Here is a 20538-nt window from a genome sequence, read left to right on the forward strand (position 1 = left end):
AAAAATAGCTTTAAAATGGATAAGAGCTGCTATTCCTTTACAAACAAAACAGTAATGAAAAGGGGAATGAAGAATCAATAATTTCCCCTCTCTATTTTGGTATTTGAGAGATCAGAATCTCTGCTTAATTAGTCAAACATTTGTGAAGCTATACTATCTACATCAATTGGTAAATGTTACCCAAGCAAAACCCAATTAATCCTTACCTCCCTTCCGAAATTTCCCTCTTATACTTGCCTATGACTACCTCTATAAACTGCCTTCATAACTGCTCATGTTTCCCACTCTTATTCTTGCTCATAAATACCTTCATAACTATCCATTTCCCACCTTTTTATGGGTCCTAACAATAAGTAACCATTATTCTGTTGTTTATAAATAAGCAACAAAAACTTGATGAGGAATCAAGTTATAGATCAGCAAACACATGGTAAGTTTTTGAATCTACAGCAATGAGTCTCAATGCAGCAATTGCTGCAGCGACAGCCAGGCAACCAAAGAAACAAACATTAAACCAACGCCATAACTTTCCCAAACTAGACAGTTTGGTCTTCTTCACAACAAGGTACATGTGATTTGCAAGAATAAATGTCAAAGGGAATGTACTGATGGCCCCTGTAAGGCTCATGAAATCACCAAGGAATGGCAGAAGTGCAGCGATGAATGTGTTGATAGTTAGGTAGCCGCCTCTTACTGCAATTCTGAACGATAAGTTACCAGCTGCCAGTGCACTTCCTCTAATTCCAAACCTTGTATCCAAGTACTCATACGTTGGACTTGCAAATATCTGCAAGATGTGGAGGAACTGTATTAGTAATGGAAAAAGATGGATTGATTTTGAAAGTGAAAGTCACAGATGAAGATAAATACATGCAAAGCAATGACAGATTGGAGGAAAGCAGCAATATTGGCTGCAGTCTTCATCCAAACTGGACCATTGACACTGTTGAGCAAATAGGTTGATGTATTGGATCCATAAGCCCAGTAACCGGCAAATGTCACAGCATATAAAGGTAGAACTCCGACTGAGAATTGGAAGTACAAAGATTTCAACATGTTCTCAACGACAGGCTGCCTTATTGTTGCCTAATGCAAGAAACATTATAATTGAGAACAGTAAGTTTTGGAGGCAAAGATTGAAAGATGTATATGCACAAGATAAATGTACACAACATTCTACATCCTAATACCTGGGGTAAGTACCAAGATATCAATATCCACCATATGTGAAGTCAGAGGTAACTAGAAGTTTACCTACAATTCAAGCTATCACTATTTACTCATAAGAATATTAAGAAACTTAAGCCACAAAAAGAGCCCAACATACTCTTATACATATAACAAATGTACAGAAGAATTAATCCATAGCAAGCCTGCATACAAGTTAATTACCAAAAAGAAAAAAAAGGCCTCCTTATAAGTTAACCTAAATTATTTTGTTTAAAATGTGAAAAATATTAATTTTCAGTGAAAACTCATTGTTTTAATTGTTGGCCAACCTGTATTTCTGGAAGCATTCCAGTATTAAATGCAAACACAACGCTAGCACATGATCCAATTGTCGTAAAGATTTTGCTTGTAGTTGATCCAGGGATGCTATAATCTCGAGGTGGAGATTTGATACCTATAGTAGTGCAGGGATAATTAATACCAATTCAACACCAAAAAATCATCAACTTGAACAAGCAAGAAAAACAAACAATGATATATCAGTGGCCCAATTTAAGTAAAAACTGAACAAAATTCCCAATGCACAGTGCACATGTTACCCATAAAGTGTTAGATAATATAAGCATGTTATTATATATTCTAAGTTGAAGATCATTCGAAATACTACTGTAATGAAACAAAAGAAGGTCTTTTAATAATAAAATATTCTGATTCCCAGGTGCCTACTGGGGTATGAAATTGGCAATGTTGTCCTAGCTGCTAATGCAGCAGATCACTTGTAGCAAGTTTCATTTTACAGCACTTGACAGGTTCAGACTGGTTTGATTTCAAAAAGTGCTTGGTTTTCGCTAATTTGGCACAAACATTGTAGGATCACAACTTACCATCTTGAACTGATAACAGAATTGCTAAAACAATATACACCATGGAAAAGAATGTCGAAACTCCTAGCCAAACTCCAAGAGCTGATAGATGGGGTATTCCTATGGCAAACACGGCACATACAAACCCAGCAATGGCAATGAAGTATGGAAGCTTCATAGCGTGGTCATCCCAGTAAAGAACATAGGCGGCCTGCATTGCAGATGTAAACAAAATCAAATCAGGAAATCTACAAATTTCTTGAAGGTTTTCAATATAACAAAGCCTGTTTCCAGAATTTGAACTTACCTTTAGTGCCTCACCAGACAAAATGATATATCCAGTGTTAATCATGAAAAGATTAACATACTGCAATCCCCATGTTAGAGAATAAGCTCTCCTTCCTCAAATAAAAGAAAACCACAAACCAATTTTAGCTGATTAGCATCTGATTATATTATATATTATAAGTCATCATACACAATCTAAGTGAAAATAATTTTTATAGTAGAAGTTTCCAATTCTTCACTCTCTACTTATACCATATATATGTCCAGCAAGATCCCTGTATCGGATATGCCTCTTGCCCCCAAATTCATGAAGCTTGGCAACAAGAATATTTGCATCAAGTGATATTGATGTTGCTACAATTAAAGCTATTACACCAAATATCCAGCCCAGAGGGACCATCACAGCTCCAGAGTATCCCAATACATATGCACTGTTTATACCGGTAGTGAGGACGAAACCAACTTGAAACCATGAATCTAGAATTTCCAAGGTATTAGATATGATGAGTATAAGAACAATAATACAACACTAAATTAGGCTAACTGCAATTACCCAAATACAAATATTACCCAGAAATTTAGAGCCTTTTTTCTTCCATTTTCAAGAGAAGGTCAGGGAGATGGAGATACATTACAGAAAAGATGTGTAAAAAGCACACTGATGAATTTTAGATTACCATTTTCATCAAGTAAACCACAAATTATCAATCATGTAAAGTTCATACAACAAACAACAAAAATTCTTAGGAATCATGATCTAACTAAAGTCGCTTATCAATTAAAAACCTTCTTCGGTCCCAGATAATCCAAATAATGATATCTTTCATAAAACCAAAAGGTAAAAAAACTCATTTTTGTCCACAGAAAATAGAAAGTGCATTCAATCCCATTTCAGAACAAACCGCAGAAAAGGCAAGAAAATCTCCATTTCTTCAACAAAAATTTCAGCTTTCACACAATTCCCACTTTCCAAATCCAAATTAAACTCCATGAATCAGAGCAAGATAAAGCCCAATAAAATCTCAATATCTTCAATGAAAGTTTTAACTTCAACATTTAATAAAGGCATTATCACAAACAAAATGCAATTTCCATCAAACAACACAAGGCAAAGTATTGAAACAAATACAACCGAGAAAAATCAAAGAGGGTAATACTAACCAGTACTAATCTGATGGGCGGTTTCAGGAACCTCAAGAGGTTCATCATGCACTTTCCCACGATAAGAATCCCCTGCTTCACTACTATTACCACCCTCCATTCTCTGCTCTTGGTTTCTTTCCCCAACCAAGAGCGCAGAACTCTCTTCCTCTTCAGAGATATTTAACTCCTCCAGCCTGTTTTCTTCAAAGCTCTCCTATTTATACACGCAACAATATTAATGCAAATCTTTTACCGATTAATCACAGCCAACAGATTCCAATAACTCTTCCAAATTTGGAAAAACTAGGGAATCTTTTTTCCTGCCTTGTTTTTTTGTTTTTTTTAATTTTCAAGTTACAGAGAGAATCAGACGCGAATAAGAGAGCAGGCGTTTTCTCCATTGGCGCTGTTAGTTGGTTAATAGGGTGATTAATTAAAAAAAGTTTTTCTTTAGGGGCTCCTAAAGAGTGGCAAACACTTCATGGGTATACAAAAATAAACATTAAAATACGGTTAGACAAAATTGCCCTTATCTAAGTATTATTATTATTTTTAGAAATAAAATTAAATATATTAGAGCTTATCTGTATCAAGAAATACAAAGCGTACAAGTATTTGATTTTAAGTCTTTCAGAAGATGATGCATCCTATAACAGGAATATAGGATAAAAGCATTTAATACCAGATGGGTAAATTTGGAAATTGGAACGCAAAGATTGGGTCTTTTTTAATCCATAAAACAAATAAATTTTATACAAAGTAATGAAACTTATAATCACTATTTTAAATAAAGTAAAGTTTTATAAATACGAAAGAAATTCAAATCTAAATTTTTCAAGTGTAATAAAAATTGATTTTTATCAATTAAAAAAAAATATGATTAGTGTCTTGGTTTTCATTAACCATTTATAGCTTAGTGGAAGTAAATGTTTTTTTTTTTTGAAAAATTAATTAAAATAGATTAAATTATAACAGATTTATACGATATTAATTATAATTATAGAGACCATATAGATATAATAAAAAATTAAATTAAATTTGTCAAAATTATGGTTTTTAGCCATTATTGACACGTTCAAAATCATTTATCTCACCTACCAAAACTCTCGAGCTTCAAATCTTCACATTTTCATCCATTTTAGTCATATTCATTTATAAAACAAGAGTGTATATATATATATATATATATATATATATAAAAAATTAATTTTTAAATAATATCCAACCGACCCTGATTTAATAATAGATTTTTAATGATTTAGATAATTTTGTGCACAGTCCTTAAAAAGGACTCGACCATCGATAATAATGTCAATGTTGGCAGTTGAAATTGAAATTGACCTTTGTACTTTCCCAATGGAATATCTAAAGGCCTTATTTTTATTGATATTTGAGAATCGAGAGTCAAACGATTAGACCATATTTGCCACTCTGGATGGTCAGCATTAAATAGCTTTCTTTAACCAAGTTGATACCATTCGATAATGACACTTCCATACAAATTTCAATAACAAAAGAGGGAAAGAATTGATTCACACCCAACACTCAACGGTGGATGTAATGTATCTTGTTATTTTGTGGTATGATTAATATTTTTCACCTAAGATTTAGTCTAAAAGCAATTTCTCATAGGTTGAATACATAAATCATAGTTTTTTTTTTTTTTTCTAAAACTAACGCCATTAATAGAAAATTCATAGGGGAAAGGCAAAATTGTTTTTTTTCATTTTCTCAAATTAAAGAAATAAAAAATTGGTTTTCCTAGCTACCTAGAATTGTATCAAACTTGAATCTTGATTTCTTAAAATTAGGAACATCGTGAGTTATGGGTGAGAGAGGCAACAAGGTGAGCGATTTAGGAAGACAGTGGAAGGCACAATGATCATTGGTAAAGGTGAGGGAATTGAAGGAGGAGTGACGACCATGGATGAGGTGGAGCGACAATTCTGGGTGAGAGAGAGGGAAAGAGTTGACAATTATGGGAAATAAATGGGGAGCAATGATTGTGGGTGAGGGAGGGGGAGAAGGTAAACAACCGTGGGAAATAAAGGAGGAGAAATGACTATGCAGGAGAGGGAGAGAGAGAGAGAGGTGACCAGTCCGTAGAAAATTAATAAAGGAATTTTTACCCACACATTTCTTTCCCTGTTGCAATGTCACCCCCTAACAACGCCAGTCCACCCTTTCCTCATCTTACATCTTCATTTTGGTTAATCATGGCAAAAAAAGAGGACAACTAATGTTGTCATTCATCTCGTCCTTTTCCGTTCTTCTTCTTGTTTCTATTTTTTTGTTTTGTTTTCAATTGTGAGTAAATCTTGTTTTCAAAATCTCTATTCACACCCATGAACACCAGGGGACACTAGATCAAACAAGATTGTGTGTTTTTAAGTGAGAATTTGTGATTTATGCCTAAAAAGAGGTGCAAAAGTATTTTTACACTAAACCTTGGGTGGGAATTGCAATAACTTATTTTATACAATTTACAAAATATTTGACTACTTAATTTAAAATGCTTTCAAACAAGATAAATTCGTAGTTTATTGGTAAGAATTTTAGCCGTCTATGGCTACCCTTTTGCCCAAATGGCTTTTGTGTGAGAATATTCATTTGCGCAGAATTGTTTGATAATTCGTGTTTAGAAGATTGCATTATTGTAGATAGCGTAGTAGACTGAGTCATGCCGTGCTAAAAATAGCAAGGTTTGACAAGTTACAGGTTGTGCCAAGACCCATTAAATTACGACCTTGACACGGTATGTTAACCCACCATACCTCAAGACCCATAACATTACGTGTCATGCCTTCAAAGGCTTTTTGTTGGTCAGTCCACATGCTTTGCATAATCCAAAAGACCCAAGTCTGTTTCTTTCCATGTTTAATGTTGAATCACATCATTTCACAGTTCAAAACAACCCCCCATCGCTCTCTCTGTCTCACCCTTTGCTCTTCCTTGTGACTTTCATCCACGCACCTATCATCTCTCCTATTTCTTTTCTCTTCTTTACCCTTCGTTTTTTTAATTATTTTTACATACCGTGCCAGCGCCATAGGTCTCCTTGTGAGACCTAGACACATCCTACTTTATTCACAAGTCTTGACAGATGCCTAAATTTGCCGGTGCTACCGCCGCCTTAATATTATTGCATAGAAAATGAAGTAAAGAACATGGCAAAAGCTTTATTTCAAACTAAACCTACCCTGGACATGAGACTGCGATAGAGATGGAAGACGTGTTACTTGCAAGTAGGTGGTTGGGCTGTCAGTATCTATGATCTGTCAATATTAAAAGAACAACATCTTCTCGTTGAAACAAGCACATCCACTTATAATTATTTAGGGTTCTTCAAAGAGTCAAATATTTGCATGAATAATGAATGTGTATAATGCTTTATATAGTATTAACTCAAGTAAACAAACCGAAATATTATCATATAATAAAGTAATTTAAAATTTAAAATAAAATAAACAATTTTATCATCCAATCACACAATAACACATCAACATGTTTATATCCACTAATACCCACCATTATATATATATATATATATAAAATATTACTCACAGCTCGGTCTCCCATAGAGGAAGGAGAAAATATACTTGTTATGCTGCTAGCAAAATCCAGTGAGGAAACAAAAGAGCCAAGCCACAATGATTTAAAATTTATAGCTGATTGCATAAAATTTTGACCCATTTTACTTAAAACTGATGCAAAGTTATCCGATTATAAACTATAATATGTCCTTACCTACAAACATAAACACATATTAACAACCAGGACCACTAATCACTTGGATGCTCAATGCATTAAAAGACAAATTTATCTATATACTATTATTGCTATACAATGCTTATGTTGAGTTTGCTCCATAGCAATTCTCCTTAGCCTTGCCTCGGTTCCTCAACTCCTTGTCCTTGCCCTCGCTCTTGCCCAGATAAGTTTCTAATTGATATACTATAACTAACAGTCAAGCATTATGAGAGAATCATACAAAATCTATCAACCACAACAACTAGATAATGGCAAGCGATCATACACTTCATTATACATCAAAAGGATAGTTCATGGGGCGCTACAACTTGCACAACAAGAACATCATAGTTCAATGTAGTTAGTAACGATAACAAGAACATAAAGTCACAACAAAACATCATAATATGTTCTAATTCTTAACACCCTTACCATCTTCCTCTACAATTACTTCAATCTTCTCATACTTGAAATTCACTGGATGCACATGATACTCAGTAGGTATTTCTGTCTGTCTATTCACAATTGCCCAGGCAAATAGCACCGCAAACGCCAACAAAGCTCCACAACCAGTTGCAAAGATCAAGCCAGCAAGAAATTTAAGAGGACAAACACCCCTCTTATGATATCTAAACCTATCACCACGCTCATGAGCCCGTGGATCCGCTGGCAATGAATGCAACCAATGTGGAAAGTTTCTCAACCTAAGGTTCCAGGAGTACACACTACTAGTTTGTTCTGAATCGCCATTGCTTCCGACTATACCAACAAAAACATCTTGATTTCCCCACATTTTGACCAAATCAATCTCATGCGCAACAATGGGATCATATGGCCTTCTCTCACCAAATTTGCTCAACCTGACTTCAATTCTTTTTGAGATCGAATCATAATCAATCCAAGATTTAAGCTTTTCCCCGTTGTTTAACACTAAATTAAACGATGAAACATTACTAACAGCCTCTGAAACAAGACTATTAACATCAACACCCACATGATTTGCATTCAAATCACCCACATTCTCATCCATTTTAGTGTCATATTCAATAGCAAAATACTTTTTTTCACTTAAAACCCCAAATGGGCCTTGACCCACAAATTTATATTCAGGATTATAGGGAAAAACAACAAAAGCAACGCCATCACCATTACCGTGAGATATTGAAAACGAGAATTCCGTGGAAAACGACGTCTGTTTAGAGCCCTTTGGATCAAGAAACTTGAATGGCTCGGTGCGGATCAAAAGACCAGAACTTGAAGCTCTTGGATTCACGAGCTGCACGTGGGATTTGTCTTTGATGACCTGGGCATCACCAAGAAGGGCAGTTCCGCGATCGAAATGGGAATTATTAGATAGGGTTTGCAGAGTGATTGAGGAAATGGGAACTGCAATTAGGGTTAGTATTTGAAGAATTATAAGGCGAATTGATAAGGGGAATACTGCAATTGGTAATGTAGCCATGGTTTTGCACAACTTGACTGGATTTTTTGGCATCAAACTCAACGATTTCAAGGCTTGGGTTTGATTTTGAAATGGATTCACATTTCCGATTTTTGGGACCTAAGAGCTCTATTTGTTTATCAGTCCTTCTCGCTTTGGACGCAAAGATAAAAAAAATTGAGCACTTTCGTATATTTTAGTAATTTGAGTGTGACACCCAAAATATATCATAATATCAAAAAATATAATTTTAAGAACTTCTATTAATTTATATATATATATATATTTGTCCTTTATCAGTATAATAACAAAAATATTTTGAATAAAATTATATATACAAATAAGTTTTACTAACTTAATTGTATAATCTGATATAATAATATGTGATTGAATAATACAATTATTTATTTTTTCCCTTATTTTAAGTGACTTAATCTGATATTGACACGAAAATTTGTATAAATAAGTTAATAAGATTTATTTGTATGTATAATATTATTCTTAATACAAATTCTCTCACCATTTAAACAAAAAAAAAAAAAACTCAAATGCCTTTAATTTTGCAAAAATTACAAACTTAGTCATCATTGTCATTTTTTCTTGGGAAATTGAAATTTTTAGCACTTTTTTATTCCGTGTATACAAAATTGTCACTTATCCTAAAGCTTTCACAAATATACCACAACAGTACTCACCTTCCCTAAAATACCCCTCTTCAATCTTTCATGCATAAATTCTCTCTCCTCTTCTCTGCAACTTTTTTTTCTCTTCTTCCCCTTCTTCCAAAGTTATAAAGAAATCACTCTCTCTTCTCCCTCATCTTCAAAAACAAAAACAGGAAGGAAACAACCAAATTCTTCAAATTAAGAATTCTTCAAAGTAAGGATTTTTAAAAAAAAAAGGGAAAAAAAGAGCAACCTACAAGATAAAAAATGACCATCGAAGAAATGACCATGTAAGATGATCATGGAACAGTATTTAACTGGAAAAAGAAAAAAATTGATATTTAAGGATTTCAGTGAAACAAAAAAAACTGGACATTTAACTTTAAAAAAAAAAAAAGGTTGGCGTGAAAGTTGCTGTGTAACGCCAACCCTTAATATATGTATATAATATTAAATAATATTATTATATTAATATAATATTTTATAATATAATATTACATATATAATATAAAATATATTATATATAATATATATAATTATTACAGGGGTTGGCGGCATCGCCAACCCCTGGTAATATATATTATATATATAATAATATTATTATATTAAAATATTATAATTATATATTAATATAATATTATTATATTAATATAATATATAAAATATTATAATTTATATAATTAATTTTTAATATTATTATAATATTTTATAATATAATATTATATAATATATAAAATATATTATATTATATATAATATTATATATTTTATAATTATATATTATTATAATATATTACATATTTTATATAATAAAATTTATATAATTATAAATATTATATTATAATATAATTTTATATTTTATAAAATATTTGTAAAAGCAGTCTGGGTTGGCGATAAGGGAAATTGGCCTGTAGCATTAATGTAGGGTGGGCCCACCTTTTATAAAGCAAAACATGATTTTTATATATATATAATTATTTAATTATATATATATATATAAAATTATATTATATATTAATATATGATATATTATATTATATTTTAATTAGAATATTATAATTATATTATATAATTATATATTATAATATATTATATACTATAATATTATCATATAATAATATATTAATATAATATATAATATATTATAATTTAAATAATATTATTATAATATAATATTACATATATAATATAATATATATAAAATATATTATATATAATTATTACCAGGGGTTGGCGGCGTCGCCAATGACGCCAAGGGTTGGCGATGTCGCCAACCCCTGGTTATATATATTATATATATAATATATAATATTATATTATAATATAATTTTATATTTTATAAAATATATGTAAAAGGAGTCTGGGTTGGCGATAAGGGGAAATTGGCCTGTAGCATTAATGTAGGGTGGGCCCACCCTTTATAAAGCAAAGCATGATTTATATATATATATATAATTATTTAATTTTATATATATATATATATATATATATATATATATATATATATATATATATATATATATATATATATATATATGATATATTATATTATATTTTAATTAGAATATTATAATTATATATTATTATAATTATTATAATTATTATTTTATTATAATAGTATATTAATATTAAAATATATTACTATAATATTAAAGATATTCTAGTATTAATAATTATATATTATAATATATAATATTATATATATTAATATAATATATATAATATTATATTAATATATTTTTTTGTCAGGGTTGGCGATTCCGCCAACCCATGACTTATATATATATAATTAATATATATAATTATATTATATATTAATATATAATATATTATATTTAATATATTATATATATATATTATAATTATATATTATATTATAGATAATATAATATATTATATATAATATATTATATTATCTTATTTATATTATATTTTTAATTAAAATATTATAATAATATTATTATAATTATATTATATATTAATATATAAAATATTTTCTTTAATATATGTATAAGGGTTGGAGTTGCCAACGCCAACCCTTATATGTATATATTATTATTATATTAATATTATAATTATAATATATAATAATAAATAATATTATTATTTAATTTTATATATAATATAATATATATAATAAGTTATTATATATTATATATATTCTGAAGAATTCTTATTATTATATAATATTATATTATAATATATATTATTATATTTTTAATTGGAATATTAAATTATATTTTAATATAATTAAATGATTGATGCTCATGAAGTGACCCATGTAGAGAATCTCTGTAATATGAGGAAGGAATCCCAGTAGCATGAAACTAAAATATTAGTATTAATGGTAGGAAGAAGACATGTGATTGAACAATAAAATCTGTGAGAATCCATTATAAAAGATTCAAAATAGACATAAGGGAGGGAGAGACGAACATTGATAAATTTATTAAGAGATTAAACACCTGCTGCAAAAAATTTATAGCAAAGTCATCCACGTCCAGGTTAGTGTTGACTTAACCCTTTATGTTATTTGTTTTCTTTATAAATAGCTGAAAATTAAATAATTATGGTGTTTTCATGTTCATGTAAAATTTAATTTTATTATGATTTCATGTTGTTAGATTGTTTAATGCTATTATTTCATGTTGTTTCTATTGTTTAAAGTTGTTATTATTGTTTAATGTTGTTGTGATAGCTATAAAAAACCAAAATACAGCTGAAAAAAAATTCCAGTTTAATGATGAACAGGTTGGCGGAATCGCCAAGGGTTGGCATTTCCGCCAACCTGTTCATCCCCACTTAATTTATTTAATTTTTCGGGGAGGACATGGACGTGTCCAGTTACGTTGATTGCACGGATACGCCTCGATTAAGAGAGCAATACTTCCCGAACATTCACAGGTTGTTATCTCATGGGGAGATCGAAGAAGCATTCGACAATGAAGTTTGGGGGGACAATGATGATGATGCAGTGAAGTTTGCAGTCTTGTATTGCGCATTTACTGGATTATTAGGGGCGGACAACAGAAACAAAGTACCTGATCATTTTTTGCATTTAGCAAATAATTTAGATGCATTTAGTCGATATCCATGGGGAACACTGACATGGAATAAAACATTCGACTCGATACAAAAATGTATACATAAGAAATATCAATATTGTGTTGACCATTACCCGTCGTACACAAGTCCGCTCCCACTTCTCAGTTACAGTATTTTGGGATACCCGATTGCTTTTCAAGTAAGTATAATATAATAGATAAAGTTTACATACTTAATGCCTATTATCAATACTAATAATTTTTGTTGTACATTGTGTAGTATTGGATTTATGAGACGATTCAGAATCTATCGCCTTATATCCGTATGGAAGCAAATGATCGAATCCCTCGTATCCTAAAATGGAAAACAATTGTACTACCTTCATGGGATGACATATCGATACTTTGGGACACTTCTCCGGTATGTTGCTCATTTATATTTTATTATTCTGTTTTGTATTTCAAAAATCATGAAAAATTTCTTTCATGTTGTAGGAGGAGATTACAACTACATTACATCCGACCGAGATTGAGCGTTACTCTGAGTGGTATATTCGAGCCTTGGAGTTTATGGGAGAACACGCACCATCTATGCATTCAGATGATGATGATGCCACCCAGTCGAACCCTCCTGCTGCCTTTCAGACAGTCCCTACAGGGTCTTCTACGTCTTCAACTGCTTCCAGACGAAGACTGTCATCACGAGGTGCCAGACCCATGGTTCCTAGGACGTCTCCTATTGTACGTACATCCCCTCCACAGGTGTCATCCTCCCGAGGGTCATATAGGACCACACCTAATGTACCTGCTTCCCCACCACGAAGGTCCACTTCACGCGCCTCCCATTCTCGTGAGCATCCGGTACATGAGCCTGTAAGACACTCGGTCCATGGGACATCATACAGTGGTGTTTCATACGACCGTCTTCAACAAATATTAATGGAACATGAAAGAGGCATCAACTCTCAGATGCAACAACAATTGGACCAACACGGTGCAATGATGCGCGCGGAGTGGGAGCGACAATCGGCATCGTTTCGTGAGGATATGCAGTCGTATTGGCAACAACAAGCATCGACGTTTCGGGGGGAGATGCAGGACCAATGGCAACAACAACAGTCGACATTTCGGGGGGAGTTGCAGGACCAATGGCAACAACAACAATCGACGTTTCGGGGGGAATTGCAGGACTTATGGCAACAACAAGCATCGATGTTTCGAGGGGAGTTACAGGACCAATGGCAACAACAACAATCGATGTTTCGAGGGGAGATGCAGGACCAATGGCAACAACAATCGACGATGCTTCAAGGGGAGATGCAGGAAAAAATGCAATCATTAAATAATCGAATTACAGGACTTGAGGGTTCTTATGTTCAAGCATCTGAATCAGTACAGGTTATTATCCACCATACTTAATTTTATTTTTCAATTAGTTTTATTATTTAATTTCTTTCTTCAATTGTTTAATTACAAAGTTATGATAAACATTATTTTTTTTTACTTTTTTCCAGTTAGACGAATCATCCGACGAGGAAGTCCAACAACAAATTCAGGACCGACCAACAACTGCTCAGAAGCCGACAACAACTAAAAAAGTGTCAGCTTTCGGTCGTGTACTGCGAAAAGGGAAACAGTTGGTCAGTCCATTCACAAATCCAGTAAAGGAAAAAAAGAACAAACAACCAGTAATTAAGGGTATTGATTTTGACCCCAAGTTGGCTGGGTGCTATTCAGAGTTCACAATATGGTATGATCAAACGTCTGATAATGACAGTCGACGCGTCTTCCTCGGGGGACCAGCCGGAACGACCGCTCGTATGCCCAAACCATGGTGGACCCAAATTGTAACACTAGGGCAATGGTTGGAAAACATTGTATGTACCCTTCCTTTGTATTTGTTTCTATTACTTATCATGTTCAAAGTATGATGTGATTAATCTATGAACACAGCATATTGAAGCTTTTATGGGTATACTTCGTAAATCTTTTTCGGACGGTAACTGGACTACTGTTTCCACCCAATTTGTTGCACTTCTCCCTCAGTGTTACAGTGAGTTTAAACAATTGGGTGCAAATATGGAGTGGCCTACGTTTTTTCTAAATCAAATCAATGGAATCTCGCTTCGAACAAAAGAATTCTTTCGCCCATGGAGTAGTGTTGACAAGGTGGTGTACAACTGTAAGTTGTTTACGGTAAGATTGATTATTGATACTTATTTCATTTTCATTGGTCGACAGGTATTCTTTCCGATCAACTTCGACAATCAACATTGGGTGTGTGGCGTATTGGATATAAATGAATGGAGGATGTATATATACGACTCTGCCCAATATACTGAAAGCATAGAGAGGGTGAAGAAGTTATTGATGCCATTTAGGACACTAACACACCTAATGAAGGCGAGTAACTTCTATATATCAAAGGGAATTCCATCACTAGATCCTCTACCAACATTACAATATAGGTGTGTTCGTGATGTCCCAAAACAGGATGTTGGAAGTGGAGACTGTGGCATTTTTTTACTCATGTTTATGGAATACCTTGCTCAAGATCACCCATTTAATTTTACATCAGCACATTCCAAGAGGTTAAGAAAACGCGTGGCTACAACCATATTCCAAGGAAGGGCCCTCAGTAAGTATTAACTGTTTATAAGTTTATTTGTATGTCAGCAAAGTTTACTAAATTGATTGTCTTTATTCAATTCAATTGGAATGTGACAATGCAGGTTTCGAGGATTTCTAAACAGGCATGGATGGACGGGCATGCATACGAATTGGATGTCATTTTATTATTGCTTGAAAGATGTATTTTATTATTGATTGAAAGGTGTATTTTATTATTTTTTGAATGATGTCATTTTTTATTGTTTGTATGGTGTATTTGACACATTGTTTTATTGAAACACGGTATGGGCTACATTGAAAAATAATAAATCAAATTGTTTTATTAATTTTACTATTCTTTTTATATAAAAATATTAATTAACTGCCAAAATCCTAATAAATTTTTTTGTCAATTTGATTTTAGGTCAATTTTGAACCACCTTTAAAAACAATCCTCTTTAGCTATTATATTGGCAGCATTTCAATAATATTTAACATATTGATAATAGTATAAGTACGAATATAAATAATATTAATAATATATTTTATAATAATAATAATATATAATATATTATATTATATTATAATAATATATAAAATTAATATAATAATATATATAATATATTTTATGTATAATATAATATAATATATATATTAATATAAAGGGTTGGCGGTATATATAAAATATATTATAATATAATTTTAATATATTATATTATATAACATATTATATATTAATATAAATTATAATTATATTATAATATTATATAAATTAATATATAAAATAAACTGATAAGGGTTTTCACCAACCCTGGCAATAATATATACATATATTATATTATATATAATATATTAATATTATTAATAATATATATAATATATTATAATATAATATATTATAATATATAATAATATATTAATATATATTTTATTATATAATTATAATATATAATTATATATAATATTATAATATTATATATATAATATTTTATATTATAATATGTTATATATTATAATATTATATATATATAATATATAATATATAATATATAATATTATATATAATATATTATTTATTATATATTATATATATAATATATTATTTATTATATATAATATATAATATTATATATTAATATATAATATATATATTATTATTTATAATTATATATTATAATATATTAAATATAATATATTATATATTAATATATAATATAATTATATATATTAATTATATATATATAAGTCATGGGTTGGCGGAATCGCCAACCTTGGCAAAAAAATATATTAATATAATATTATATATATTATATTAATATATATAATATTATATATTATAATATATAATTATTAATACTAGAATATCTTTAATATTATAATAATATATTTTAATATTAATATACTATTATAATAAAATAATAATTATAATAATATAAATAATATATAATTATAATATTCTAATTAAAATATAATATAATATATCATATATTAATATAAATATATAATATAATTATATATATATATAAATCATGTTTTGCTTTATAAAGGGTGGGCCCACCCTACAATAATGCTACAGGCTAATTTCCCTTTATCGCCAACCCAGACTCCTTTTACATATATTTTATAAAATATAAAATTATATTATAATATAATATTATATATTATATATATAATATATATAACCAGGGGTTGGCGGCATCGCCAACCCTTGGCGTCGCCAAGGGTTGGCGATGTCGCCAACCCCTGATAATAATTATATATAATATATTTTATATATATTATATTATATATGTAATATTATATTATAATAATATTATTTAAATTATAATATATTATATATTATATTAATATATTATTATATGATAATATTATAGTATATAATATATTATAATATATAATTATATAATATAATTATAATATTCTAATTAAAATATAATATAATATATCATATATTAATATATAATATAATTTTATATATATATATATATATATATATATATATATATATATATATATATATATATATATATATATATATATAATTAAATAATTATATATATATAAAAATCATGTTTTGCTTTATAAAAGGTGGACCCACCCTACATTAATGCTACAGGCCAATTTCCCTTATCGCCAACCTAGACTGTTTTTACATATATTTTATAAAATATAAAATTATATTATAATATAATATTTATAATTATATAAATTTTATTATATAAAATATGTAATATATTATAATAATATATAATTATAAAATATATAATATTATATATAATATAATATATTTTATATATTATATAATATTATATTTTAAAATATTATAATAATATTAAAAATTAATTATATAAATTATAATATTTTATATATTATATTAATATAATAATATTTTATTAATATATAATTATAATATTTTAATATAATATTATTATTATATATATAATATATATTACCAGGGGTTGGCGGCATCGCCAACCCCTGTAATAATTATATATATTATATATAATATATTTTATATTATATATATAATATTATATTATAAAATATTATATTAATATAATAATATTATTTAATATTATATACATATATTAAGGGTTGGCGTTACACAACAACTTTCACGCCGACCTTTTTTTTTTTTTTTAAGTTAAATACCCAGTTTTTTTTGTTTCACTTAAATCCTTAAATATCAATTTTTTTTTTTCCAGTTAAATACTGTTACATGATCATCTTACATGGTCATTTCTTCGATGGTCATTTTTTATCTTGTAGGTTGCTCTTTTTTTTCCCTTTTTTTTTTTAAAATCCTTACTTTGAAGATTTCTTAATTTGAAGAATTTGGTTGTTTCCTTCCTGTTTTTGTTTTTGAAGATGAGGGAGAAGAGAGAGTGATTTCTTTATAACTTTGGAAGAAGAGGAAGAAGAGAAAAAAAAGTTGCAGAGAAGAGGAGAGAGAATTTATGCATGAAAGATTGAAGAGAGGTATTTTGGGGAAGGTGAGTACTATTGTGGTATATTTGTGAAAGTTTTAGGATAGGTGACAATTTTGTATACACGGAATAAAAAAGTGCTAAAAATTTCAATTTCCCTTTTTTCTTTTACCGCACTAACCATTTTCATTGCCCACCCTCACCATTTAATCACAAAAAAAAAAAAAAATCTTATCACCATCTTTACCATCAATATCATTAGTCATCATTCTTCCAAAGTGACCCTCATAACTAAAGCCCCTACCACCACAACCATCATCTTCATCACTAGCCCTTATTATTTAATGATAAAAATGCCCTTATCAACATATTCACCACCAACCATCTTCACCTCCTATAATTTATTGTTCACAATAACACTTTTTTAAAATCCACTAGTTGATTGGAGTAAGCTCACTAGAAGCTTTTATGTTCAACATTTTTCATCACCAACACCCGCAAAATTGATGATCAATATCTTATTGTGTCAATACCTCAAAAGCATAATCTTGGGACATTTTATCACACTCGGAAGAGAGAAGCAGCTAAACTATGGTAAAGTAAGAAAAAAAGGATAAAAAATAAAATATATTCATAATTTTGTTGCGATTTGATAAGAATCGAACCGAGATATGAGATTTTGTGCAAATTGCTACTTCTTACATGTGATTTCAATGAAAAATGGAATCAAGACATACGATTTTAGCCAAATTACACCATATCAAGTGTGATTTGACTGAAATTTGGGTTTTGTTAGCCTTGTTTTTGTTAAAACATATTCCATAAATGAAAATCAAAAAAATGAGAAAAAAGAGGAGAGGATGAAACCATATGTCCCCAAGTCAATGGTTGATGTTTTATAAATCATTTTAAAATTGTTTGTTTCTGTGCTTATTAGATAATTGTCCTCAACCAATTTGGGAAAAAAAAGGATAGGAAGCAATATATATATATATATATATATATATATATATATATATATATATATATATATATATATATATATATATATATATATATATATATATATTAATTAGGGTGAAATTAAAAATACAATTTGTTTAACTATTAAAAGTCTGTGTAATATTAATTTTATTATATATTATATAAAATAATAAAAAATATATTTTGATTATTAAAATTAACATCGTACTTTGATGAATGAGTAAGAAAATAGATTTTTTAAATTTAAAAGATAAAAAATTATTGTTTCACCAAAATTTCGGTGATAAATATTTATTTGCCCGACAGGATATTAGAGAATAATTAAAATAAAATAGTAGAAAATGATTCATAAGTGGTTTAGGGTGTCACATTGTCCCATAACATAACCAAATTCAGGTCTAAAATACTTGTTTAGAAATATAATTAACTAAAACTCTTGTTTATAAATTTGGAAAGTATTCTTAAAAAAAATAGCATCTTTTAGCTCGAGTTTTTTTTTATTTTAAGAAAATGAATTTTACATATATATATTTTTAATTTTGAAAAGCATTTATTTATTCTCTTTTGCATGTATTTTCTAATCTTCATGTATTTATATAGTGATATATATCATGGAATTAAAAATTTCGCTTATGGATTAAAAATTAGTGACGAATATTGGTTAGTAATAGTTTATATTTTTTAATCTATGGTTAACTGATCTAATTTCTCTTGATTTGTTGATAATATAAATGAATATGATTTGTGGATCTACGGATACAGAAATTTGAACCCTTTAGAGAATTCAAAGAATTTAAAAATAAAATAAAATTGAGTTGTAAAAGTATTTGATTTCTTTAAGTTGAGCCAAAGAGATGAATAATTAACCGTGAAATTCAAATTTTCTGGTGAAGTGGTAATGCTTTTTTGTTTTCCTTAGTGAGTTTACAAGCAAATGGTGTTTCTTTTTTAAAAGAAAAAAAAAAAAAAACAGAAGCCCTACTTAAGTTTCTATCAATTATGGGTGTACTCAAACTTGATAGATTCAGAAAACCTGTCAAACAACTCAATGGCTTCCTCGACCAGTTTAATTAGCCTCACCAATTATGTTGGCAAGACCCCAGTTTTGCATTTTTCACATCAATAAAATTATATGTACAAATAATAAATATAACTTTTATATAAACAGTGACATGTCACTATGTAATTGAATAATTTTAAATAAGAAATAAAACAATATTCAATCACGTGGTGATATATTACTGACCGTTTGTACACAAATTTATACCTATTGTTTATGTAAAGAGTACTACTCTTCTCGTATATATCTTTTCAGGAACATCACGATTTCAAGAAAACTCTATGGTCTTTATGCATTCTCTACTACATTAGCAAACTGAGAGAGTTTCATCTAAAACAACCCAAAGAAATGAAGAATCATGACGAAAAAATGTATTTGCTTGCAGTAATATAAGAGGAGGTGAAATAAAACTCGATCCATGCATTGCATGCAAAAGTTTGTGTGATTTAAAAGAGATGTTTGTTGTTTCTCTTATAAAACCATCTTCTTCTATTGGTTGAGAGGTTCATGAATGGAGAAAGGTCGGCGGCATGTGAGAAAAGAGAGATGATATAGAAGGGATGGGATTGCTAGATTGTTGGGGTGGTCATGTGT

At 29.3% G+C, this 20538-nt stretch overlaps 3 protein-coding genes and 1 long non-coding RNA gene across 5 annotated transcripts; 2 read left to right on the forward strand and 2 right to left on the reverse strand.

The window, feature by feature from the left end:
* Window positions 1–51: 51 nt before the first annotated feature.
* On the reverse strand, window positions 52–3878 carry LOC123227102 (proline transporter 1-like). Of its 2 annotated transcripts, XM_044651761.1 has the most exons (7): window positions 3483–3870; window positions 2574–2798; window positions 2341–2435; window positions 2055–2244; window positions 1500–1624; window positions 871–1086; window positions 52–787 (listed from the first exon to the last, which is right to left on the reverse strand). In XM_044651761.1, exons 1-7 carry the CDS (start codon window positions 3580–3582, stop codon window positions 410–412), a joined length of 1329 nt encoding a protein of 442 aa, XP_044507696.1. In that variant the 5' UTR covers window positions 3583–3870; the 3' UTR covers window positions 52–409. The 2 variants fall into 2 exon arrangements, with proteins under 2 accessions (XP_044507696.1, XP_044507697.1); XM_044651762.1 differs by lacking the exon at window positions 871–1086 and having other exon boundaries at window positions 3483–3878.
* A 3748-nt stretch (window positions 3879–7626) lies between these two features.
* LOC123227823 (L-type lectin-domain containing receptor kinase VIII.1-like) lies at window positions 7627–8676 on the reverse strand. The gene has a single exon (XM_044652946.1). The coding sequence runs from the start codon at window positions 8674–8676 to the stop codon at window positions 7627–7629; it is 1050 nt and encodes a 349-aa protein (XP_044508881.1).
* Window positions 8677–12933: 4257 nt separating this feature from the next.
* Window positions 12934–14666, forward strand: LOC123227824. Its single transcript, XM_044652947.1, has 4 exons — window positions 12934–13761; window positions 13878–14210; window positions 14317–14545; window positions 14605–14666. The coding sequence occupies exons 1-4, from the start codon at window positions 12934–12936 to the stop codon at window positions 14664–14666; spliced, it is 1452 nt and encodes a 483-aa protein (XP_044508882.1).
* Window positions 14667–14880: 214 nt separating this feature from the next.
* Window positions 14881–15211, forward strand: LOC123226948. The gene is made up of 2 exons (XR_006504416.1): window positions 14881–15001; window positions 15096–15211. It is a non-coding gene; the product is annotated as an uncharacterized LOC123226948 (long non-coding RNA).
* The last annotated feature ends 5327 nt before the right edge of the window (window positions 15212–20538 follow it).

Source organism: Mangifera indica, chromosome 10 (genome assembly GCF_011075055.1).
Source record: "Mangifera indica cultivar Alphonso chromosome 10, CATAS_Mindica_2.1, whole genome shotgun sequence".
Lineage (NCBI taxonomy): Eukaryota > Viridiplantae > Streptophyta > Magnoliopsida > Sapindales > Anacardiaceae > Mangifera > Mangifera indica.